Below are 26,416 nucleotides of genomic sequence, written 5' to 3'. Positions count from 1 at the left end.
CTTGGAGCTCGGTTCAGCGAAGTTCAATGGTAGATTTGGGGATGAAAAGGCTTGCTGTGAAATGTGTGCCTCGGGTTCTGATTGGCCAGGAAAAAGAGCGTTGAGTGGAAACCTGCCAGTTCTCAAGTGGCCCTGACTTTTTTCTCAAGGTCATTACTCGTGATGAGGCATTGTGCTATTCTTATGAATAGCAAACATCAATTGAAGCAAACATCAATCAAGCCAGTGGAAGACACCATCTTCACCTTGCCCCCAAAAAGCTCATCAAGTGAAATCAAAAATTAAGATGATGCTTTTTTCTTCTTTCTTTCTTTCTTTTTTTTTTTAATGTGAGGGGATAGTGCATTTGGAGTTCGTTCCGCCAGGTCAGATTGTTAATCAAGCTTTCTATTCAGAGGTTCTGAAAAGATTGCGCAACAGTGTGTGATAAAAAAGGCCTACTCTGTGGCAGACAGGGGACTGGGTTTGCACCACGACAGTGCACCTGTTCGTGCAGCCATCTCCGTGAACCAGTTTTTGGCAAAAAAAAAAACAACAACAAAAAAACAAACAGCATGCCTCTCTTGCCCATATACTTTATTCATCTGACCTTGCTCCATGTGACTTCTTTTTGCTTCTACAAGTGAAGAGGGACATGAAAGGACAGTGATTTCACAACATAGAAGTGAAGAACAAAACGAGGGAGGTGCTGTCAGCCATCCCAAAGGTGAGCCTGAAAAATTTTTCCAAGAATGAATTCACAGATTTGACAATTATATTAAGTGTAATGGAGAGTACTTTGAAGGTAATATGGTTGTTTGGTTAAAAAAATTAATATATAGCTTCGGGGGGAAATCCAGGGGTATTTGGGGGGGTGCCCCCTCATATGGGCTCAGTGATAGAAATGAAGCTGGAGCTCACATGGTGAAATTTTGCATGATCAATGAGTTCTTCATTATGAATACTTTTTCCCCCCAACAACACAAAGGATAACTGTACACATGGACTTCTCCAGATGGAATGTACAGAAATTAAACCGACTACTGGAGAAGCTGAATATCAGAAGCTAAAACCAGACTAGGAGCTGACTGGGGAACAGACCATCAATTGCTCATATGTATCATATATACTTGAGTATAAGCCAACCCAAATATCAGCCAAGGCACGTAATTTTACCACAAAAAAACTTCATTAAAAATGTTCATGCGTCTATACGGTAAGTTCAAGTTGAAGTTGCAAACAAACAAATCCACTAGAGACAAAGTATGACTTTGAGGATATCCCACCCAAATTTTGAGAACATCTCAAAAACAGACTTGCTACATGAACACTAACGACAGAAGACTTGATGAGCTGTGAGAGGACATCAAGAACACCATTCATGAAGACAGTAAAATGTAATTGAAAAGACGGGGAAGAAAGAAAAGATCAAAGTGGCTGCCAAAGAGACGGACACTTGCTCTTCGTTGCAGAGCAGCTAAGGCAAATGGAAGAAATGATGACGTCAGAATTGAGCAGAAATTTTCAAAGGACAGCCCTAGAAGACAAAAACCAAATATTATAAAGAAATGTGCGACGACCTAGAAATGGAAGAACATACTCAGCATAACTTAAATTGAAAGAAAGCAAGCAGGAATTCAAGTTCTGAGTGGCAATGCTGAAAGAATCAATGGGTAAAACATTAAATGATGCAGGAACCATCCAAAGAAGATGGAAAGAACACGCCGACTTGAAAAGAACTAGTCCACATCCAACGGACAAGTTCTTAGGGGAGACCAGTCCCTGGAGAAGGACATCTTGCTAAGTTGAGGGTTAGCGAACAAGAGGAAGGAAGACTCGGGATGAGATGGGTGGGCACGGTGGCTGCAACAAAGGGCTCAAACATAAGAATGACTGCGAGGACCGGGCAGGGCCGGGCAGTGCTGCGTTCTACTGGACACAGGTTCACTATGAGTTGGAACGGACTGGACGGCACCTAACAACAACAGCACAGGCGGTTGGGGCTGGGAGTTTCAAAAAGAAATACGACATTGATACCCGCCTTCAAAAGAATCCTTCTAGAGCTGAATCCACTGCTATTGATTCCAACTCACAGTGACCCTACAGGACAGAAGACACCTGCGCTTGGTGGTTTGCAAGGCAGCAAAGTTTGACAGGAGCAAAAAGCCTCGTCTTTCTCTTTCAGAGTAACTGGTGGTTTTAAACTGCTCACCTTTTGGTTAGCAGCCAAATTTGTAACCCAGTACACCACCAGGGATCTTTTCAGCCTAGAAGGGGAGATAAATTTAAAAAAAAAACATATCTCAAACAAACAACCTCACTCTTGAAGAACTGTAGTCAGAATGCTCCTTTGAAGCAAGGATACAGAGATTTGGAGCATGTTACCAGGCACGGCCAGTTCCTGGAGAAGGACATCGCGTTTTGTAAAGTAGACGGTCATAGCAAAATAAAAGAAGGAGACCCTGGAAGAGCTGGATTGGCACAGTGGCAGCCACAGTGGATTCAAACACAGCAGCGAGATGAGACTAGTTCAGGGCTGAGCAGTGGTTGGTTCTCTTGGACCTAGGGCGGCTCTGCCCTGGAATGAGGTTGACTGCACCTAACAACCGCAGAGGGAACTGTCCATGTTGTCAAATGTATCATTGCAGAGGACTGGAAAGTGTGATCAGGTTATTATTAGCTCAAAGATCATTGATTAGGTGGACAGACATTTAGCATGGTCCGTGGCATGCTACCTGGCAGAAGGGAGACTCCCGAGGGGCCCCCTTTAACTTCTCCATCCACCCAAGAGCCGGAACTGTACTCGCTCTTCTGTACTTCTTCTGCACCAGACTTCTGAAGACGGGGTATTTTCTCAGCGTCCACAGCATGTTTCCATGCAGGATTGGAAAGCCACGTGCTACCAACATGAGCTGGAGCACCAGGCTCCACTGCCAAGGGGCACTGACAGGAGTGCCCTGGCATTTAATGTCCTGATGGTGCCCAACCAAGACCCTCAAGCCTGGTGATGCAGCACCAGAGAGCCACGTTTGCACTTCTTGGCCCCAAGACGAAGGAACCTGAGCAAGAGTGAGGCAGGCAGCGAAGGGGACAATGAGTGTGGGTGCTGTGGGGAAGGGGGTGCACAGCGACTAAACTCGCTTCGGATTTCTGCAGCACAATTTTAAAGTTGCTGCATGAGACAGCTAAATAAGGCTAACAACATTATCACCTATTTAAATAAATGCTATCGCAGGAATGCATTGTGTTCAGGAAATTCCAGAGGTGTAGTTCAGTAGACTGAGCTCCAAGATAAGCCTCCGGTGATTGCGGCCGAGTCTATGGTAACTAGAAAATGTCTTACCTCGAGCAGAGACTCCATACGGGCCAGGCGCTGCTTTATCAGCCCATCAACAAATCCCTACTGACCGAGGTTCCCTACTTGAGTCCCTTGTGTAGTGAGCTTTGGTAAGATTTGTGAAAAAGGATCATTTGATGGTGGTAGCAACCTTTCTGCCCTTATTTTCCGTTTACTTTATTGAGTTTGCAAATTAACATGTGGAGAGTTTTTTTGTTTCATTTGTATGGGATTATGTGGTAGTCTGCTGGCCAGAGGTAACAGGTTGAGTCCACTGACCGCTCCAAGGGGGAAAGATGAGTCTTTCTGCTGCCTTAACAATTCACAGCCTCGGTAAACCTGAAGGGACAGTTCTATAGGTCCCTGTGAGTCAGAGGGGACTCAATAGCACTGCCCCAAGTCCCAATTGAACATCAATGGGAACTCTTAAAAAAGACCTGCTGAGGGTAGATATGGAAAGCAACCTGATCGGAGACATCCATATTACAATCTTCTAGAGAAAAAAAGGAAATGAACTGGATCCTAACCAATTATTTTTAAGAGGCTTAAAATCAGAGAAGTAGATTCATCATAAATGGTACTGTGTCCAGCGCCTGCCTGCTTGTGGCTCATTCTCTCATTGACCACCAATGCGTAACTACTGGGAAAAATTAATGCCAGAGAAGAAGGTCATTCCGCACCAGCTTCTCTGCCAGGGAGTCGAGGTGTTATGTGTGTGGAGTGTGTGTGAAGCAGTAGGCTTTGAGCTTTGACTCTGCTTCCCAAGGGCTCCCCTACTGGCCAGAGACACATTAAACCCTCCATCTCAGTGAAATCGGTGCTGAAGGCTGACAGCAGACTCTGGCAGCCACGCTCTGATCTGCCCTTCCTCTTCTCTCAGGCCAACCTCTTCCAGTGGGTTTCTGAGAACTAGTTTCCCTGGCCCTGCTTGCTCCCTGCAGCCTTCTTGAATGATATGTTACATAGGTGTGAGGCACTGTGTTCTGCAGTTTCATATTCATGGATGGATTCGGGTCTCACAGCTTCTCCTGCATTATTACAAATAAGGAAATGAGCTTCAAGAGGTGTGTGGTGCATTGCTGGTGAGGGGTAGACCCGGCCCTAGACCAGAGACCCTCAGCCTTACCTTCAGAGCAGACACATCTGGAGACCATTGAAAACAAACACCGCAATACACCAACCCATCAGCACCTGAACCCCTCTCCTAGACAGGTTGACTCAGACTCTGGGGTCAGGGGAGGGGTGGAGAAAGGGGTTTCTTTCTTTAAAAGCACTCCTTCACTGCCAATGAGTGGATTCCGACTCACATCGACACCCTCCCCCCCCCGCGCACACACACACACACACACAGGCCAGAGTAGACTGCACTATGGATTTTCAAGACCGTAAATCTTTACAGAAACAACCAGTCTTGTCTTTCTCGTGAGGAGTAGGAGCTGGTAGGTTTGACCTCATGATTAGTAGCCTAATACGTGACCCACTCTGCCACCAAAGCGGAACCCACTGCCATCAGGTCAATTCTGAGGCTGGCAGGTTAGCCTCATCTTTTTCCAAGGAGCGGCTGGTGGGTTTGAACTTTGTGGTTAACAGCCCGCCCCCGGGGCTCTTTAAAACATCCTACTATGCATTGGGTTGCTAACCTTAAGGTCAGCTCTTTGAAACCACCAGCCACTCCACAGGAAGAAGACGAGGCTTTCCACCCCTCTACAGAGCTACAGCCTTAGAAACTCATGAATCCTGATGGGTTGGAATTGACTCAATAGCAGTGAGTTTGTGTAGCAGTGGTGATGTGTAGCAGGCTTCAGAACCACTGCTTTAGACCACTCCAAAACAAGAAGAGGGCTTCGGAGCTGGGGAGAAAGAAGACGAATGTGTGTGGAGCCCCCTTATGTGTCAAATGCTTCATTTTATCGAATCCTCCTGGCAGTGGGACGGGATGGATGGAGACGTGAGCCCAGGTGTGTGTGAACATTGTCCGACCAGAGAGCCAAGAGCCATGTCTTTGGCCCACGCTGAGGACTCAAACGAAATCCAGCCAGTCTTATAAGCACTTGGAGGAAGGTAGAATTTCAGTACTGGGAAACAGCAAATATAGAAAGTTTCAAGGAGCAACAAGGCAAAGGAGAGGAGAGAGACAAGCCCAGGACTGGAGAGACAGGGTATTTGGCAGAAACACCACCGCAAAGGGGAGTGGGGAGGCTCCGTCCTCGGGTTAGAGTGGGGGGAGAAAAGGAGTTGAGTACCGTGCTTCCGACGAGCTTAAGAGTGAGGCAACATCTGAACTCTCACAGCATCTCGGTAGAGGAGGGACTAGAATTAGTCCCCTTGTGCAGATGGGAAAACAGAGTCCCACTGAGGTTAAACAATACCGCTAGCCAGGTCACAACGCTAGTCAGTGCAGAACCAAAACTCAGACGCCAGGTCTGAGAATGACCACACCTGACCGCACACTGCCCACCACAGTTGAAAGCAAGAGGGAGGAGAGACAAATAGAATGTATTACGCAACTACTCCGGGGCAAGCACTTTGCCTTCGTGGTCTCGTTTGAATCCCTGCAGCATCCCTGTGAGGTCACTATGGTCTCAGGCTTGAGTGAAGGACACCGAGGCTCACAGGGTTCAAGTAGCTCACATCAGGATCCAATGGAGTCAGGCTTCAAATCCTCACCCAGTGGACCCCACAGCTTGGCTCTTTCTGATTCTCCCAGCAGAAGGACAACTGTAACATTCAAAGTCATACAAAAATACTAAAGGCCATACTAAAGTTCTAAAGGCTCCCTCAAAGAATTATCCACATGGGATTACACTGACCACGGCGGGGCAGTGAGTTTCTGTCGGTGGGGAGGGACGATTCAGGACAGGAGGATCAGCACGGTTGGTTCACTACTGGAAGATGGCACTCAGTGCCATTGCAGCGCGTGCGCAGGGGCCGTGCAAGGGGCAGACCTGCAGCTACCTGTGGTCCCGGCAGCAGCAACAAATGAGCCCTCTTTGAAAAACAGCCCGGCACATGGGGCTCAGGGGTGCGAGAAAGCTACATGGGGAGCCGACTAGAATGGGTTTCCCTATGCGTTTGGGAAAATCGGCTAGGACTGCATGAGAAAGTCGTTTAATTTTCTTTGGCCAAGAAAGAGCACCTTTGCTAAACAAACCTGTGAGGAGAGGACCCTAGGCCATAGCCGGGGGAATGATTTAGAAACAAACACACTGAGGAAAGACCAGCTTTTCTTATCTTTACTGCTTATTTGCATTTAGGCACAAGTATCCTGAGCAGACAGGTGGGCGCTCCTGTCCAAGTGCTTCCCTTAGGGCCCGCCTGGGCCTGTAAAACATCAGCAGACCACTGCCTCTCTGAGTGCACCTGACCTTGGACACATCACTTTCTTTGATCACTCCTTTGAATTGACTCCTCTTAGCAGGATTAATTCAATTTTTAATTGCACCCTAAATTTTGTTTTATTGTGGTGAATGTCGTAACAAAATAAGCCGAGCATTGTGACATGTGCTTTCAGTGACAGGAATGAAATATACCGGTCACGTGGGGCAATTACCGCCGCTGTCCAAATCTCCAAATGTTTTCCTTGCCTGTTGCAAAAAAGGCCACACCCTGTAAGCAGTCCCAACACAACCCATCCCCTCCCCACACTGTCTCTGATAACCAGCCATGAGCTTTTGTCCATGTGAACTTAGCCTGGGCTGCTAACCACAAGGTCAGCAGTTCAAAACCACCAGTTGTTCCGCAGGAGACAGACAAGGTTTTTGCTCCAGTCAAGAGGAGTCACAGTCTTGGAAATCGACAGGGGCGACCCCGTCCTATATAGGGTCCCTATGAGTTGGCATCGATTGGATGACAGCGAGTGTTTTTGAATTTTAATTTTTTTAGTTATCAAAGCCATCATACATGTTTTTTTTAATTACATACAAGTAGATACAAGAAAGTGGCATGGAAGTGACAAGTCTCTGTAACTGCTATCAACAACTTGATTACTTGTCTTCTTGCTCTTTCCCTGTGCACACCCAACTGTGAACGTGAGTGAGTATTAAGACTCCCGGTAATTCTTTGCCCAACCATAATGAGATGCTTGGCCATGGTAAATAGCGCAGGCTCATCCCATTTCTGAAGGAGGTGGGAAAAGAAACCTTTCATAGCTCACCATGAACATTTCAGGCCCCTGAACTAATGAATCAGAAATATTCCAAATGAGAGCTGAAATACTCTTTCTCAGCGTGGAATGGGAGTAGATGCGTTGTGATAAGGGAGCATCAGGCCATCCCCTCTGATATCCACCAAGGGTCCCCTTATGGCCCTTCAGTACGGTAAGCATTCGATGGAATGGGTAGATAGTCTCCTGGAGTGGCGGTCTTATTTGGGTTTAGCGATCTCCACATCAGGCAGCACATCTCTCCAAATGTAAACATTATCAAGAGTGCTCCCCCAGAATGACAAGGCTGACTGATGTCCAGTTGGGGTGATCCCAGGCAGGATTCACTGCCATTGCTCCCCCAAGTGACACATAAAATCAGCCCTCTTACTTTTTACTGCTTAGTGGACTGTTGAGGCTCGGCCCTGCCATCCATCACATGACTTTTCATGCGTGCTCACTTTGTTCTCCATGATGAATTGTAAGCTCTGCAGCGGGACGGGGGTGTGGGGGGAGGCGCCTTTTGAGCTCTTTTGTCTACTCCGACGTCCTCGGTACATGCTCTGCCCACAGTAGATGTTAAATAAATGTTTGTTGACTTTACTGCTTCTTGAGACAGTCCAAAGAATCATAAAGAATTTACAGTGAGAAGAACCCCTAAAAACCATCTAACTGAAAACAAATGAAAAATCAACCTAGTTCGCCTGACTGCCTCATGCCCAATGGTTCATTTACCCCCAGCCAAGAGGAAGCATTTAGAGTTTAATCATATTTTTAGCAATACATCTGTTTACTTGTGAGGAGGGGTGGGTGGGCAAAAGATACAAGTAACAAAATAGTCGGCATTTCTTTCCATCATCTCTGAATGTACTGTTTCATGATGTGACTCCTGCTCTTTGCGTTTCTGTGTGTGCTTTCCAGAATGGTTCCCGCTGCCTACGCCTCCAAGCCTTCAGATGGTCTGGAGCAGGTGAGCAACGGGGAACTTATTTGGGAAGGGCTTTTTCCTGGGCCTCTGACCCCTGAACAAGTCTCAGACAGAAGCGGAGGAACCACCTGTGATTCTGTTTGGGTTTTCTCCGTGCACAGTTTTCTTTCTGTGAGTTTTGTCATGAAAACTGTTCTGTGGCCCCTCAACCATGCCCCAGACCCTGAGAACTAGGGAGTATTGGACAGCAAGAAATCCTAGTGGGTTTATTATCCTCTGATACAGAGAAACCAAAGAATATCATTGAGTGGCTATGGGGTAGGGGTGGGGGTGGGAGCAGCGGCTTGTTCATGGAGGTCCTGCCTTCCCAGGCCCTCTCTATGCAGTCTCAGCTAGGACCAGGGCAGACTTTTATTACCAGCTTTCAACAAATCCCTAGTTTCTTTTACAAAGTAAAACAGATAATAGAGACATTCCCGGAATAGTTAGCTAACTAAGCCGTGCCAGGCAACCTCCAGGCTAAGAAGAACTCAGTGTTTTCGGACAATGACCAATTACAATAACCAGTATTATTTGATCTGAGAATAATTAGCGGAAGCTCTGTTCTTTTTTGCTTCAGTGAGGAGGCAAAAAGGGCCCTCAGGAAAACATCAGAGACAGGAGTGAACTCAAATGTCAAAGAAAAACACCCTCTCGCAGGTGGGGAGAAACGGAAGAGCGCATCACTGGCCAAGGTCCTCCCTGACCGTGTGAGCGGTGCTCCATGCTGAAAATGTGGTATCGTTTAACCCAGTCAAACATACCCCATTGGATTTCAACAAGCTTGGGGTTCATGTGCTTTAAAGAGACTCCAAGTTGGGGGAATAAACACTCTCTGTGCCATCGAGTTGAGGCCGAGGCATCGCAACTCTGCAGGACTGGGTGGAGCTGCCCTATGGGTTTCTGGGACTGTACTTGTTTATGAGAGTAGAAAAATCCCATCTTTCTCCCATGGAGCCACTGGTGGTTTCGAACTGCCCACCTTAAGGGTAGCAGCCCAACTGAAACCACTGCACCTCCAGGGCTCCTAAAAGCTTTGATTGAGGCACACAGTCTTCTGACTTGGAGGGGGATGGGCTACCGCTGTGCCACAAGGGCCTGTTAGGCTGCGTCCCAGGTTCCAAAGGGTCCAGTGGATGGGGATCACAGAAGGAGGGCAGGGGCAGTTCTCCACGGGCTGTCTGAACATCTAGTCTTATTTCCAAAAGCACAGGACAAACTGAAGCTCCCCATAATTTTTGGAGATGGTTTTTGGGAGCGGCTATTTATCATTTCATCTGAGAAGTACAAGCTTTCTCTTGTGCCGAACCCCTGGTGAGAGCTATTAGCACCGCCTTCTGGCTTTCTATCATTTCACTGCTGGCTTCCAAAGCAAACGGTAACTCCAAACCAGCAAAGCACTGGAACATTCCATGCTGCTGCTGCCCCCACGGTCTTCTGGCAGAAGATGCTACCCCCAGCCTCCTGCTATGGCTCCTGCCCGTTCTGCTCGGCTCCCAGGGCCTCTTGTTCCCAACAGTGTTTGCCTTTCCTCAGACTTTTGGGACCCTGCTCAGATCCTCAGACCTGAAGTAATGCCTAGAGCTTGCTGTGCTTGGATGGAGTTTACATTTTATCAAGCGGAAAATCCAGTTTCTCGGCGGCAATAGTCCCATTTCCAGTGCTCAGTCAGCACATGTGGACCCGGCTGCCATATTGGACCAGTGGAGTTGCCTTGTTCTCATCAACAGAGAAAGCTCTCCTGGCAACACTGGCCTACATTGTCACACGAGGAAACTCTTGGTGCTGGGAAGCATATGTCACTGAGGGAAGAGCATTAAAATGGAAAAACGTGGCTAACAGTGAGTTCCCTACATTCTTTCATTCCGTCCTCACAAACCTGATTCCCCTTTCAAATATGAGGAATGTTAGTCAAAGTAAATGTAAGTAACTTGTCCAAGTTTATCCAGCTAGTATAAGTGGTGGAGGCAGGATTTATTTGGCATGCGTCTCTGCGGCCTTATCCAATCCAATCAGGTTGCAAATAAGGTGGCTGAAAGGTGTCAGCGGCCAATGTGTCCCTGGCTTTTCGGCAAGCGTCTTGCCAGGTGTGTGGTGGGACCATGCACAGACTGTGAGCTCATCTCAGGCTTCACTCTATCACCCAGTCTGATGTTCACTTTCCTATTGTGCTTGTTTCTATTGACCCTGAACTACCAACCTGAAATGCCCAGTGTCGTTGGCGCTCAGCACATCTTTTACGACCAATGTACACATTTCATCCTTTTTAGGAGTTTGAAAAGCAAGGGGACTGTGGCGACTCAGGTTGCTGGGATGCCTCTTTGTCATGTTCACAGGGACAGATAGTCACTGTCCCTGCTGCTCTCAACATGCCAGTGGAAGTTGGGGCAGCTCTTCCAGATGATAATATGAATCATAATTTTATCATGTTATATCTATCTTCAACCTAGGAATATAGCTGGAACATAACTGAACACATACCCACAGTATTTGCCACAGTATGATTTTACACTTGATCTTGGCCAAAAGGCCGAGAAGTGATATCACGGTATGATTTTATTAACATTTCTTCTAGCCCTAACCAAAAACGACACCAACTTCAGCTTGCAGGTATGAAAACGGCGGTTTGTCCACATAATGGAATGCGATGCAGCTGGTCAGACGATGGCTGGCCTTGGAAACTACTCAGGAAAGGGAAAACGATCCAGGCAGCCAAGTGAAAAAAGCGAGTTAAAATCGCACGTCGAGGGTAACACCACTGCGCTATTCGGGGGATGGGGGATTGCATTTTCAGAGAGAGTACTAGAAAACAGAAAGGAAAAAAAAGAGCAGTCAAGCCATGGTGATTCTCCTTGAGCGGTGGGGTTATTTCAGAAAGATAGGGTCGTTTTTAGTTTCTTCCTCGCCTTTTTCTAAGGGTTCTGCACTAGGTATTACTTGGCGATGGGACATGTCTCACATCTTGAAACGGTACCTGGAGGAGAGGTTCACCACGAGTTCCTTGTCTTTAACAACAGACTCTCATTCGTTTGGGTGGATTCTTCGAATTCTGCAAGATGACGCCTGACAAGATCAGGAGTTAACAACAGTAGTTAGCCAAACAATGTCCATTGACATGTGCCGTATAGGAAAAGGTGCTGGTAGGAAAATTATCACGTGAAGGTTTCTTTTCCAGGCCCGTGTTCAAGTTCAAAGTAGACGTTGAAACCAGCACGTTCAGAATTGTTCTAGGAGTAAATTGCAGCGCTGGGACAGTAAAGGCAACAGAGAGCGAGCAGGCAGGCATGCTCAGGTAGCAGCAGACTGCTGTGCGCAGGCAGGTGTCAAGAAGCCAGCATTCAGGCCCACAGTGGCAGCATCTACGCTCCGGGCTCACTTCTCAGTCTTGATTAAGGACACAACATGCTCATAGCAACCAAGAACGCAAAATCCTTGCCATCTAGTCGATTCTGATGTACATATAGGCTTCCCCAAGGCTGTGGATCTCTATTGGAGCAGATCACATCATCTTTCTCCCATAGAGAAATGGGTTTGAACCACTGACCTTGCTGCCAGCAGCCCAATGCGTACCGAGGGTTCCTTGTTCCATAGCACACTGGAGATTATTAGTACCTTCCCAAGAAGTACAGCAGTATGCTCATCAGAAGCGAGGTTGGAGAGGGAGGGAAAAAAGAGGAGCTGAGACCAAGAGCCCAAGTAGGAAGAAATTGTTTTGAAAATGATGATGGCAGCATATGTACAAATGCACTTGATACAATTGATGTATGAATTGTTATAAGACCATAAGAGTCCCCAATAAAATAATTGATAAAAAGGGAAGAAGTGAGGGTGGTAAGAGTTCATCTTACATGTTTTGGACATGTGGTCAGAGAGTTCCGTTTTGGGAAAAGGTCAAGCAGAGGGCAGGACTAAAGAAGTAGACTTTCAAGGAGATGGAGTGACACAGTGCACGCATCAATGGGCTCAAACATAACAATTGTACAGGATCAGGTGGTGTGATACACAGGGACCTTATCAGTCAGAAATGACTCAGTGGCACTGAACAGCAAGGTCCACACCTGGTGGGCTGCTAGTAAGAGCTGAGACATGAAGCAGAGACCCAGAGCACTGTGGATGGGGAAAGGCCCTACCAGCCCTTCTTCAGGTCACCAGCTCATGGCAACTTGGCCTCAGGTCCCTTCTCTCTCTACTGGCCTAGAAGACAGTCCTGAGAATGTACAGCTAGCTCCATTATCTTGAGTCTATACGCAATTATCCCCAGGCTTGTAGATAGTTATCTGTTTGCAGAAACCGTTTCATATCATGGGAACGAACCTGAAAAACTGTTATGCAAATTGTATGGAAAATTAGGCAAATTATAGGTCTGGGCTAGGACTTTCAGGCCCTTTGTCATAGCTGCCAGAAAGAGAAAGGGTGTCTGTCTGCTTCTTCTCACTTTAAATGTGTGTGTCTAGGGGACTTGAGGCAAGCCTGTCGATTTTGCCTGTTGGCGGATTTGCCGCGGTGTTCCGTGGTTGTGCAAAATTTCATTTGCCCCCCCCCAAGACTTGAATTGTTAGAGCCATTTTAGGGTAACAGGAAAATGGCACAGAAAGGACAACATTCCTATATCCCTGCTCTCACCCAGTGCCCGGTTTCTCCTATTGCTAACATCTTGCATTCTTGCTTTGTGTTTGTTAAAATGGAAGAATGGATATGGTTAAGTTGTTAACTAAAGGCTACAGTGTACATCACGGTTCACTCTGAGCTGTACTGTACAGTGGGGCTTGATACATGGGCCCTGCCATGTGTCCACCATTAAAGACTTCTACAGAGTAGTTTCACTGCCCTACGTGTCCACCTGTCCATCCTTTCCCCCTGCCTTGGGCCCCTAGCAACCACTGATCTCTCCCTGCCTCTGTGGTTTTGCCTCTTCCAGTTTATCATATAGTTGGAATCAGACATAGGTAGCATTTTGGACTTGCTTCTTTCACTTTATTAATATGCATTGAAGATTCCTCCACACCCTTCTGTGGCTCGGCCACTCATTTCTTTTCACCACAGAATGATACTCCACTCAATGGTTGCACCGCAGTTTGCCCATTCTCCCATTGAAGGACATCTTGGTCAGACAATAATTGAATTCTCCACATCAGTCTTGCATTGATTATCTCCCAGGATCTGCAGTCCCCCTCCCCCCATGGCTTTTTCTTCTTATAAACACTCTGTGGGTACAGAGATGGGTATACTTGAACAATCAGCACTAGATTCACAAATACTTTCCAACGCTATGAAGACCCATTCTGCAAGCTCAGTCCCCTGCTGGGCCTCCCAGGTTTTTGGTAAACCTTTCTTTCTGTCTTGGTTCCTGGCCAGCCTACTGGCCTTGTGACCACCCTTGAGCTCACTCTTCCCCCTCCCATCCCAGGCTCCCGACAGGCGCCACAGAGTCATCCTGCTCTCAGTGGGAATGTCACTTCCTCAGGACAGCCTTCCCTGGCCGCCTCCTCCCATCCCAAGTCAGGTTCCAGGATTTTTTTATCCAGCCGTTCTTGTGCATTTGTATGTTTTGTTTTGGGTATTTTTAAAATGCATTTGGCTAAGGCCTGATCCCCCTATGAGACTGTATGCTCTCAGAAGGCAGTCTTCACCTACCTCCCTCAGGCCTGACCACCTCCTAACACATAGTAGTTACTCAATAAACAGATTCGCTCATCTCCAAGGATAAAGGCCACTTGCTCTGTTGCAGTTTGGATACGTAATTAATAAAGTGATCTTTCTTCCCAGACTTGAGCTCCGGGGAAACCAAGAGAGCTGCTCAGCTAGCAGCCCCGGAGGCCGGGCCTCAGAAGCACTGTAAATGGGGCATTCCCGCCCAGCCCTCTCCTCCCTGGCACAGTTGTGTGTGCTTGTGCGCTTGGAGTCCAGAGCCAGAAGCGTGCTCTCAGTCAGGCTTGCTGCTCCGTGGGGGCTGCTGTGTCCCTCGAAGCAGCAGCTTCAATTATGTATTTCTGCTTCTGTAATTATAATTCTGTGTCTTTTATGTACCTGGTGCCCAGAGACACAGTGAGGGTGAGGGAGCTAAATAATAGAAGGTCGAGACTCCCCCTTCCCCCTTCATCTTAGTTACAAGGCAGGTTAAGAGTTTCTGTGTGTGTGTGGGGTGGGGGTATTTCTCACCTGCCATTAATTTCTGTCATCCAGGAAAATTCACCTCGAAACCCACTTGTGAATCTAGCCACCCTTTCCCTCATTCCCCTACCCCTTTTATCTTCTCCTCTTTGTTTTTCAGAAGAAAGACCTTTTTCTCTCGATTTTTCAGGTTGGGCGGGGTGCCTGAAGCTGAAGACTTGGCCTCTCGGATGCTGAAGGGCTATCCTCGAGCCCGGGTCTCCGCCCAGCAGGCCCTGGCTCACCATTACTTCAGTGGTCTGCCATCGCAGCTCCGCCAGCTTGCCGATGGTGAGGGAGGGAGGATGTGTGTGTGTGTGTGTGTGTGTGCGTGTAGGTGGGTATCAGGTGCCTGCACATATTCGGGGTAAAAAGAGACCAGGGAATTGTCCCCATATGTCTAAGGATTTTCTTGGGACTGTGGAGATCATAGAAGGTACAGCAGTGTGCTGGGAGAAGCAAGCTGGAACTAAGCTTCTTTGGCTTTTGTGTGGAATTCTGGAAAACCCTCAAGGCCTGGTGGGGAGCGGTAACAGGGCCCCCGTGTAGTGATACAAACATTTCATGCGCACACACACTTGCACTTAGTAAGTGGAAGGGGTGACAGGTGCCTGGGCTGTCATTGCTTCATCGACAGGAGAAGGAACACCGAGTTTCTAGACGCCCCTCTTCCCTTTCCGATGAGGTAAGATGATATGTAGCACAGCCGTGTCCGGAGCGCGGCTCAGCAGGGCTCGATCGGTCATATGATGCTGCAGGAGGAAGCTCCAGGGCGGAGAACCTGAGGAAGGCTTGCGTCCTGCCAGGCTGAGTGCCCACTGGGTACACACAGTTACCCCGAAATAATCTTTGCTGTGAGGGCCTGAAGTCATCCTCCAAATCTGAAACCGGCAAGGGATCATGTGACAGGGGCATGCCTCAAGTTTCTCAGAACCAGGTCACCAAGGGCCAGCCGAGGAGGTTGGCCGATGCCGGCTGCTTGCAGGGAGGTGGGGTTTCTCTGGCAGCATCTACCATTCATCCAGTTTTTAGAGGCCCCGGTGGCGTAGTTGTTACATGTGGGACTGTGGTCTGTAGTTGGGCACTGCCAGCCGCCCTACAGGCAGAAGGCGAGGCTTTCTGCCCCCATATGGGGTTATAGTCTGGAAACTCACAGGGGCAGTTCTATCTTGCTCTATAGGTGTCAACGAGTCAGAATTACGGAGACTCGATGGCAGTTTGTTTCGGGTGGGTTTGGTCTTCAGCAGGGCGGCTGTGCGCTACATCAAGACTGATAGTAGCAGACACCCTGTGCAGGGTGGCTGTGAGTTGAAATCGACTCCAGGGTAGCAGAAGCCCAAGGAGGGCATGTTTAGGAGGTTTCTGGAGTTGGGATTAGGAAGAGAAGGTATAGGGATGGGGCCGGGCAGAAAGTAGGGGGTAAGGTGTGATAGGGGGAGGATGAAGGTGGGGTGGACTGGGGACCGTTATCTGAGAGGCTGAGACCGACAGTGGGGTCCAAAGGTCCAGTTTGTCAAGTTGGTCCCAAGGACATGCCTTACAGGGGCCAGAGCTCTTTGTTTGGGACTTGATGGGACATTTCACTTTCACATGAGTCATCGAGGATTTTCAAATATCACCATAAGTGTACAGCTGGGGGTTAATGTCTTACTTAACCCCACAAGAAGAGTCCGTCATCGGGACTTGTTAAGTTGCCCTGACGTGTCAAGGACATATTAAGTGCTATAAAAAGTTGAGGAAAAGGAGGTTTGGCCTTGGCCTCAAGGATCTTACAGAGCGGGAGGAAAAGAGAGCGGAAGAGGAAACAGGGCACCCTCGTGCACATATTAGCACAAATCATTTCCAAACAACTGAAATCTGTGCATAATCAGCTGCAGATGTGCAGATGTGTGCGCTCAAGGCAACGCTCTGGCACCGCGAGCATCATTCAAGCGAGATGGATTTGGCTGGAAGAGACGCTGGAGGGGGGTTTGGAAGGAGGGAACCATGGGTGGAATATATAAATGGGCTAGCCCAGGAGGGGAATAAAAGGCACTCCGGATGGACTTAGGGAGCCCTGTTGGTGCAGTGGGTTAAGCGCTGGGCTGCTAACCACAAGGCCAGCAGTCCAAACTCCCTAATAGCCGTAAGAAGCTTTTGGAAAGCTTAGGACTTGGTGGCGTCGTGGGTTGGGTGTTGTGCTGCTAACAAGTTTAGCAGTTCAAGCCCATCAACCGCTCCTTGGAAGAAAGAGAAGGTTGTGTACTCTTGCAAGGACTTCAGATCGCAGATACTCTGTGTGCTCTGCCCTACAGGGTCACAACCAGCTGGCATCAGCTTGGCAGCAGGTGTTTTTGTACTTCCAGAGAGATGTAGAATTCGTTCTCCATTCCATGAGGTCTCCCTCCAATTCATCTCTATAGACCCCTGCCCCTACTCCAGTCTCTGTACCCTCTTTCCAGTCTGAGCCGCTAGATCTCCTGAGCTTGGGACATCTAACTTCATAAAGATACATGCTTACACACACCCTCTCCATTTAAAGAAACTGCCCCCATAGGAATGCTGTAAGATTCTTCTGGGTGCTGAGAATCTCTGCAGATCTTCAGAATTCAACTTTTCTGGTCACAAACTTTTGCCTGAAGGGTAATTAGGAAGGAGCACTCCCTGTCCCTGCAGATATGTCATTAGACAGGGTTTGATTCTTCCTGGCAGACTTGAAGCAGATCTACCTAGAGAGGGGCTCTGGTGCATGTGCATGTTATGTCTAGGACAGCATGTGTGTGTGGTGTGTATGTGTATGTGGGTCTGGTTCATGCATGTCTGGGGGAGGGAGAGAGCAGAGACAGAGAGAGAGCAGAGACAGGCAGAGAGAGAGAGAGAGAGAGAGAGAGAGAGAGAGAGAGAGAGAGAGAGAGAGAGAGATCTGTATTCCAACTCTGTTCACCCAGCTGCAGAGCCCAAATCTGCTTTGACACTTTTAGAGAAATGAAAAGCTGGAACCTTGCAGGCGCCTGCCTGCGCTGGGGGGAAGCCAGCCGAGGAGTGCTCACAGCAGGAGGGAAGTTGACTTTTCTTTATACATATAGGGGTTTGCCATGCAGAGTTTAAATTATGCCTGATAAAAGGAGTTTCGTGGATGTTTCAGTTCTTTCAAATTCTCCTGGCTTCCTCCCAATTAAATGAGGTTTGTCAAAGCCACGGGGCTCTGCTGCCGCCGCCACAGCCGACAAGCACTTCCTGCAGCGACATCTCGAATCCCCGAGGGAGAAGATGAAAGGGCCGGCGCCAAGAGACAGGCGGGGTGGGGGGACTGGGTGTGCTCGCAGGGCGGTGGCGATGCAGGGAGTAGGTACAGAGACAGACTGACAGTTGGGACTTCGGACAAGTGGACAGAAAGCAAAGCTACCTGGGAACCTGAGAATTAAAATAGAGGGAAGGCGGGGCCCTTCCACCTAGCGGCCCTACTAAAGGTGGCAGTCCTAGTCTGCTTTCTTGCATGGCCGCTGGCCCGTATCAAGGGTCTCCTACACAGGCAGGGAGCACCAGGCCCCCGCTTGCAGGGACACAGAGCCACAGGCTTAGGGTCGTGGAGAAATCAGCCATGCTCCTGTGAGTAGTTTATCAGGAGAGCTTCCCGGCCATCACTATGCACCAGTGTTTGCTTTCCAGTGGCATTTCAGTACGGAATCATTTACAGGCTTATTTCTATATCATTTTATTATTCTAGTTGCGGGATAACGGAGTTGTCACTTTAAAATAGACCCTGTCTTCCCTTTGATCTGGAAGATGCCAGCTAGTATTGTCTGTCCTCTGAAGAAGACAATTAAATCACGAGACCTGTGGATGGGAAATAGGTGCCGAGCGGAAAGGCAGTGGAATCCCCAGTGGCATAGACATCCCCACAAAATGAAGCGGCTGGCCCTCCTTCCAGTCTGCCTTCAGGAAGCAGGCGAGCTCTGGAGAACACTTTCTCGGAGTTGTGGCAGCAAACTCAGCAGCAGAGGAAATTGCTCAGGGGGCTACTGACTAGGGAAAACCAGGAATGCTGGGATCCATTTCCTTTTGGAGCCCACAGTGACGTGGAGAAGCGTGGACATTAGAATGGCAAGCAGGTGGGGACGTCTGCCAAGCCTGACATGTTCCCTTATTGACTCTGGAACACCTGAAGAAACATTTGTCGAAGGAGAAATTATTGGTAGTCCCTCTCAAAACACACCCAACAGCAAGCTAATTGCTTTCCCAGATGGCCGGGGAGACACTTCCCACTCAGACCCAGGCTTACAGCCACACTGGTAGTCCTCCTGGCGGGACACGCAGCCCAGGATGTCAGCTGGGGGCAGTTAAGGCCTAAAATTAGGCCCTTGGCAAGTCTCTAATCTTAGCTGCAGGTTCAGCTCCTTCGTTTAATTCCCTCTGTCCTCTGTGTGAACTTGGGCTCTGGGAGGGGAACACTAATGATTCAGGGTTGGGGGACAAAAAAAATCATTAAGCTGCCCCGTCTAGAAACTGGCTCTGCTCTGTTCTTGCTGGAAGCTTTCCAAACGTTACCCTTGGAAAGTTAAGACTGACTTGTGATTGGACACTTGCCATTTTGGACCAAAGACACTGATCCACAAGTTGTTGTGTTTTTTTTTTGTTGTTGTTGTTGCTTGTTTGTTTTTTATCTAAGGCAAGCGAATGCCTCAGTGATTTAAGAGTCTGGTCCTTAAGCCATGGTCCTTGATCATCAAGACATCAAAGGCTGTCTCTGTGAGTTGGTCCCATTTTGCTTTCCAAATCCCCCAGCTTGAGTCTCTCCCATTCCTTCCTAGTCTAAATCCCCTTCTCCTTCAAAACAGATTTCAGCTTCTTAGGAGGAGGAAAAAAAACCCTCTAAAATTCAAGAGCTTGCCGTTATTCCACAAGTATGTTTGTGCCACGAGCCATGTTGTCCTCTGCACTTAATAGAAGGCAAGTCCTCCACCATTAGTTACACGATCCTAGTGTCTGCATTCTGCGATAGCCTTTGCTCATATTGCCCCATTAATACCGGAGTGATTTGGGGGGTGGGGGTGTTGGTTTTGATCCAGTGAGAGCCCTTCCGGCCTTCTAAGGTGATCTCTTTACATATATTTGAAGAATCCTACAGTATCACTTCCCAAAGCTCGAGCCCCTGGGCTGATTCCTGTCACCTTTCTGCTGTCAGAAATAGCTTGTTTCTCCCACCCGTCCGCCATTCTGCTCACTTTTCTACTCTGGACCTCTTCCAATCCTTGCGACTTCCCACCCAGCAAAATCTCGGCATTCTACCGTAGTGGGAGAATTATCTCTCCCTTCATTCATTTTACTGAGTGTCTATTGTGAGGGACACAAAAATGAATGTCACGGGCCCTGTCCTCAAAGAGCGTACAGTCCCTAAGGAAAAGAGGCAAGCAGATTAAGAACTGCCCATCAAGTAACCACACATGTGAAGGCCTCTGGGCACTCAGACGGTGCGGTGCAGGAGGCCTTTGAGAGTGGGTTTTGAGTGATGCGGAGATTGGAATGGTTTGGGAGGAAGGACATTCCAAGCAGAGGAATGTCATCATCTTCATACCAACTTCATTTTGGGATCTTTTTAGTGCGGACTTACATGCCATGATTCTTTTTTATCATGTCTTCTTGCAACAATTCGAACACATATGAACGAAGCTTCCTGGGGTTTTCAAATCTCTCTTCTTTGTTCCTATTTTTATCCAGTGCATTTCAAGTTTACTCCTGGGTGGAGCTCATAGTTAAGCTCTCAATTAGCAACCGGCTATTGGAGACCACCCAGCCTTGAGAATCCCATAGCACTCTGTTCTGCAACTTGGGGGTGGGGTGGGGGGGTGTCGTCAGGCATCAGAAACAATTGCACCACAACTGGTTCAATTTATGAGAAGTTGGCAGTTCCACAAGGCTGGTTTTCAGGAGTTGAGGGCTGATAGGAAGGGAGATACTGATTCGTGTCTCTTGACCCTACTGTGTTGTTTTAATGTTCTCTGAGGTTAGCAGTTCAAAGCTACCAGTCGGTCCAAGGGTGACAGATGAGACGTTCTATTCCCATAAAGAATTGCAGTCTTGGAAACCCACAGGAGCAGTACTACTCTGTCCTATAGGGTTGCCCTGAGTCAAAATTTACTTAATGGAGTGAGTTTTTTGTTTTTTAAACTTTACCTTTCTAGTTTCTAATATTGCCAGGCTACACAGGACCCACGAACAAAATCCATGATTAAAGGGTTTATTAAGTTTGTCATGACAATGAGAAATGCTCATGGTAGTGTATCAGGATGTTACAAAGTTCTTCCATGTCTTCTCATAAGTGCCCAACGGCACATGCCCCTCCCTGCTGGAAGTCTCAACCCAAAAGCATTCAGCTCAAACTCTGTGGGTTAGCAAACCCAGCTCCCTGATTTAAGTACCCCACCCCAGGAAGTCTCCATCCAAAGGCACTCAGCTCCACTCTATGAGTCAGCAAGCCCAGCTTCCCAGATTAAGTGCCCAGAGGCATCCCACTCCAACAGTCAACCTCCTGAGCAAAAGCATTCAGCCTTCCTTGTTCTGTGGGTTGTGGGTTGGAAAGTCACCACTCTCTTCCATGCTGTGCCTCCAGGTTCTGCTGCTCCTCCTCTGCTGTCACAGCTGTCTTCTGGATCCAGGAGACTCACTGCACAGAGAGCTTATTTTTTTGCATAGCTGGATGGCATTCCAGGGAATCCTGTTCACCATTACTTACACAGGAAGCCTATCCATGTCTTCCCCACCCTTCTTACCAGATCCATGTAGGAAAAAGGTCACATGCTGGGAGTTAGAGACTTTGGCTAGAAAAGCCACATTAAGTAATTCACTTCCCCTACACCTGTGCTGATTCCCGGAGTTTGTAATCTCAGCCCACACACTCCACCTCTTAAGTCCTCCATTACTAGTCAATGAGAAGCAAGTTAGACGTCTCCTCCAAAATGCCTTGTCCTTCCACCTGATGTCAGCGTCGAGTTCGGCTCATGCTCAAACATTAGAAGAGGCTCAGGGCTGGTTAGCAGGTTGTACCGTTGTGTTGCCAGGAAAAGTCTGGGTGAAGCAAGTCCTTCAACCCTGCCGGTTCCTTACCTTGGTTTAAATGCAATAGCTTCATGGGCCAAAAGAATCTCCAAGCATAGAAAAAACATTCAAGAATGAGCCTGAAGCCCAAATAGTGGGCAGGAACCTTAGAGATGAGCTTGACCATAGTCTCATTATGTGGGTGAGCCCCTCACTCCCAGGTAACAAATATAGATGATGCTCACTGCCATCAGAGTCAATTCTGACTCACAGGGACCCTGTAGGACAGGATGGAACTGCCCCCGTGGGTTTGCAAGACTGTAATAAATGTAGTAGCTGCTATCTGGTAATAGGGAAATGCCCATGCTATGCCGCACTAAGATACACTGGGATTCCAAATTGTATCGAATCATGTGGCTGTGGTATTGTTACGCATATGAACAAAATGGAAAAGTAGCTTTACAAAACTAAAAATACTCTTCTAGTGCAGGGGGTTATGGATGATCCTTCCCCCCTTTTAAAGCTGCCTGACTCAAACACACGCTGCCATTTAGAGGATTCCAGCTCATAGCAACCCCATAGGGCAGGGCAGAACTGCCTCTGTGGGTTTCTGAGACTATAACTCGAAAGCCTCGTTTTTCTCCCTGGAAGCAGCTGGTGGTTTCGAACTGCTGACTTTGTGGTCAGCAGCCCAGGGCATAACCACTAGACCACCAGGGCCTAGTGTTGGTGTTAAACATATCTTTACAGTTTAAGAGAGAGAGAGAGAAATGGTACAGAGGCTCAGAGCTCTGGGCCGGAAACTAAGGAATATGAATTTTCTTCTGTGTCCAACCTCACATGCCTCGTGTGCCTTTGTGAGCCTCTGTTTCTTCATCTGCACAATGGGTTAACAGTGAGACCAACCGGCTTCCATTCCTTCCGATTGACAGACTGTTTATTTTATAAAGCTCTTAGCACTCTGGAAAGGGTTCGCAGGAATGCAGTCCTGGGAGAGCGAGGGGTGGGAGTGAGAGGAAAAGATAAATAGGCACTAATTAATTTTAAAAGGAAAGATCGCCCGCTTTAATCGGCAGTGCGATGTGCTGTGCCCCAGTCAGAGGTAAGTGCGCTCCTTGTTCGTTCGCGACTTCAGTTGGAAGTGCAGCGGGCTCCGGGGCCTTCGAAGCGGGAGGTTTCATAGGAACACACGCGCTGAAACCATCGCGCAATCACCAAGCAGCTTGCACTCCGAATAATTCGAGGCAGGAAGCGGGTCTGCCCGGTGGATCGAAGGTGTCCAGGCGATCCCGGACTTTTGGGACGGCGAGATTGACTGCCAGACGGTCTTCTGGAATTCGGGCTTTTTCTTAGCCCTTCCAGGCTAAGATTTGATTATCTCGTTTCCTGCGAAAGCTTCTTTAGTTCCTCAATCCCATTAAGTCACTGTCTGTACTCCGAGCCTGGTCCGCCAGGAAGAGTAAATGAGCCGCCAGGGCCGGGTTTCGAAAGGAAGGAACGTTCCAGCCAGGTTTGAAGGCGGTGACCGCCAACCGCCAGGAGCTTAGCACCTCAATCAGACCGAACTAACGACAACCAGCCTTCTCAGTACCTCGTCCTGAAAGTGTCGAAATGCCTGCAATGCCTACCAAAAAGTTCTAAAGAAACTTGCCCTACTGTCTGGATGAAGGAACTTCCCTTCCTTTAAAAAAAAAAAATTAAACACCCACTTTCGTATTTATTTATTCTAAGCGCGAAGCAGCCACGATAATTATGCTGTCAGATTCGGTAAGCTAATGAGGAGTCACCGGAGTAGAAGGGTTTGCATTTGTGAGATTGCTCCACTGCTGTTCATGTTCTCTCTCTCTCTCTCTCTCTCTCTCTCTCTCTCTCTCTCTCTCTCTCTCTCTCTCTCTCTCTCTCTCTCTCTCTCTCTCTCTCTCTCTCTCTCTCTCCCCTCCCCCCCCTCCCTCTGGGTTGGGAAGGAGAGTTTGGCAGTCCATGTCCAGATTGGAATCCATTTAACTAGTTGCTCTCCCAACACTTTGGTGTTGCTCCTGTGTGCTCTCCTTCTCTCTCTCTCCCCCCCCCTGCTCCCCGCTCCCCACCTCCACCCCCACCCCCCAGTCCTTCACACCATTCCTTCCAAGCCAAGAGGACTTCCTGTTTATTTTAGCCAGGCAACATGATGCATCTCCCCTTTCCAGTCTAGCAAATAAGTCGCCTCAAACGGAAGCAGTCGGAATGACAGAGTGGCCCACAGCAAGGAAGGCAGGAGGCTAGGTGGAGAGGGCGGGTTTATTTGTTCTTTCACTGTGCGCAGGAAGGCGTTTTAGACGGTGCTTCAAAGCGAGCAGCGTTTTGTGACATTGCGCAATGTTTAACATGTGGGCCAAACCCAGGTTTGTTCCGGTTGAGATCTTGGAAAAGCAGTGCCCGAGTGGAAGGTTTTGTCCATGTGTGTGGGTGACACCCGGGCTCCTGCCTTTTGATCTTTTCCTCGGGCAACTTGTTGCCACAGCTTAACTGTAAGCAAAACCAAAGGCACTGCTGCCCTGGAGATGGTCCTGACTCGCAGGGAGCTGTGCAGGAGAGGGCTGCCCAGGCTGTACACACCTTGACTGGAGTACACAGCCTCATCGCCCAGTGTGTATCCCATGGTGGCTGGGAACTGAAACATACTGTATGTCTTTAAATTAGCAGCAATCAGCCAGAAAGTTCCACGATCCCCACTCCGCAGACAAGTCCTTTACGATGCTATTTTTGGGAGAACCTTGTCCGTCGCCCTAGTGTAGGAAGTTCCCAGGAACCATGGGACTTATCCAACAGGGTCTTTTATTAAAAATGGAAACCTGCAATATTTGAATGAGCTAAATTAAAACATTGAGGATCAAGATAGCAGACATATTTAATTTGTTGAAATTATTTCTGGAAGCTGCCCTTTCAAGTCTGTGAAAATGGATTGCCTAATGTAGCTGAAAGGGTTTGAAACTTTCAAAATATCTTTTTTCCCGGCATGATGATTGCCTAATGCTGTGGTGACTACAGTCTAGACTCCTTGGCATAATATTGGCTCCTTCCACCATCGAGTTCCAGCCTATTTGACCAACGTCTTGATCAACGTTGTCTAATCTCTCTTGCTCTGATCATGCGAGATGTCATGTGGTCGGCTCACACACTTCCCTTCCTCTGTGCCTTTGCCCAGTGCTGATCCCTCAGCCCTGAATGTCCTTCTCAGAAGCCCCACCTACTGTGAGTGGAGTCAGTCATCCTCTAAAACTCAAATGGCACCTGTGCTCCTTAGATTTGGGGATGGGATAGGGATTGTCATAATTCTTTGTGTGCATGTCCCACAATTCTATTCCCACGTTGACCATCTTCAGCACCTAGCATACTGGGTTGGCCAAGCGTTCATTCAGTAAATTTGTATTGGATGAAGTTGAACAGGGGCGCTTGACCATTATTAGGGGATTCAATGAAGTCAGGTGTCCACTCCATGCGTCAGGATCAATTATTAGTAAAAAAACAAAAGTCTGGCTGTTGGTTTGGATGCTTGTCCCAGTGTCCCATATTGCGACAGCCCCACAACACTGGGAAAGCGCCCGGGACGGAATGCATTGATGGTTTTCTCTTTTCCTTCCTACAGAGGAGTCTTTGTTCACGGTTTCAGGAGTGACACTAAAGCCAGAAATGTGTGACCTTTTGACCTCCTACCAGAAAGGTCACCGCCCAACCTGGTTGAGCAAATGCTGGTGAAAAGAAGGAGGGAGAGCCCACGATCCTTCCAGGCAAGTGGCAGCCCAACAGAGCAGCTCCTTGTGCATGGAACTGAAAAGTGACCGCTGCCGGGTAGAGAGGACATGGTTCCCAGACCCAGAGCGCCTCTGTTGCAGGCCTGGCTCTTCAGCCCCAACTCCAGGGGCAGGTGGCCTCGCTTCGGTTTCTTGAACTGTGAAAGGAGGGTACTCCTGTACGTCACCTGTCTACCCTGCTCCCCGAGGAGAGGAAAGGCTCTGAGAGAGAGATTCCAGGGCACTGCGGAATAAAGAACTGAAACGGGCTTCTGGTCGCTCATCTAGGTCGCTCTCTCCATCAGCAGAGATGACACACATCAGTCGTGGGACCGACAACCCGGTTTGCTCAAGGCTGAGGGATTTCTTGGGATATGAAACTTTCCGTGGTAAAACTAAGACAGTCTCGGGCAAATTAGATATTTGGTCACCTTAGTGTCCCAGAGAAGACCTGCTTCAAAGAGTCTTTGGCCCACTCCAGAGGTGGTTTTAAAGGACAAGGAGAACCCAGTCTCTGTTGTAGGCTTCTCAGGCCACAACCTGTGCCCTGTGGGTCACAGGAAGTCCTCTCATTTGGGGTCAGTGCTGGGGATCAAAAGGGTCTAACCAGGTGTGAGGGACAGGAGCCTTCACAGCTGTCTGAAATGCACCTGCTCTTAGGAGCCCCCAGTCATCCCAGGGCAGCCCAGCCTTCTGAGGTAATTTTCAGGAGGAAGAGGAGCTATGAAGGACTTCGGAAAGCTATTGTTCTCTAAAAAGAGTTCTTTTGGTAGATATCGGCAGCCAATTGGGAAAGCCCCAAAAATCTTCACAACATGGACACCCAAAAAATCCTTGGTGACATAATGGATTGCATGTTGGGCTGCAAACTGAAAGATCATCGTTCAAACCCACCAGCTGCTCTGAGGGAGAAAGATGAGGCTTTCTGCTCCAGTTAAGATTTATAGATTCGACTGTTCTCTAAAGTCTCTATGAGTCAGAGTTAATTAGCTGGTAATTTGTTTGATTTTTGGAGTTATTACAAGAGTGTTTCCCATTCAGGGTCTTCTTTGCTGGGT

At 48.2% G+C, this 26,416-nt stretch overlaps 1 protein-coding gene across 1 annotated transcript in view; it reads left to right on the top strand.

Moving 5' to 3' along the window:
• The window catches only part of CDK15 (cyclin dependent kinase 15), a 111,202-nt gene extending 85,440 nt beyond the window's left edge, over positions 1–25,762 (top strand). Inside the window, exons 11-13 of the mRNA XM_075529298.1 lie at positions 8,379–8,427; positions 14,726–14,865; positions 25,214–25,762. Of these exons, the coding sequence (XP_075385413.1) occupies positions 8,379–8,427; positions 14,726–14,865; positions 25,214–25,323 (299 nt within the window). The 3' untranslated portion in view covers positions 25,324–25,762. The remainder of the gene's footprint in view (positions 1–8,378; positions 8,428–14,725; positions 14,866–25,213) is intronic.
• The last annotated feature ends 654 nt before the right edge of the window (positions 25,763–26,416 follow it).

This window comes from Tenrec ecaudatus, chromosome 13 (genome assembly GCF_050624435.1).
Source record: "Tenrec ecaudatus isolate mTenEca1 chromosome 13, mTenEca1.hap1, whole genome shotgun sequence".
Lineage (NCBI taxonomy): Eukaryota > Metazoa > Chordata > Mammalia > Afrosoricida > Tenrecidae > Tenrec > Tenrec ecaudatus.
Note: the sequence above shows the minus strand (reverse complement) of the source record. Positions and strands in the feature narration are given on the sequence as shown.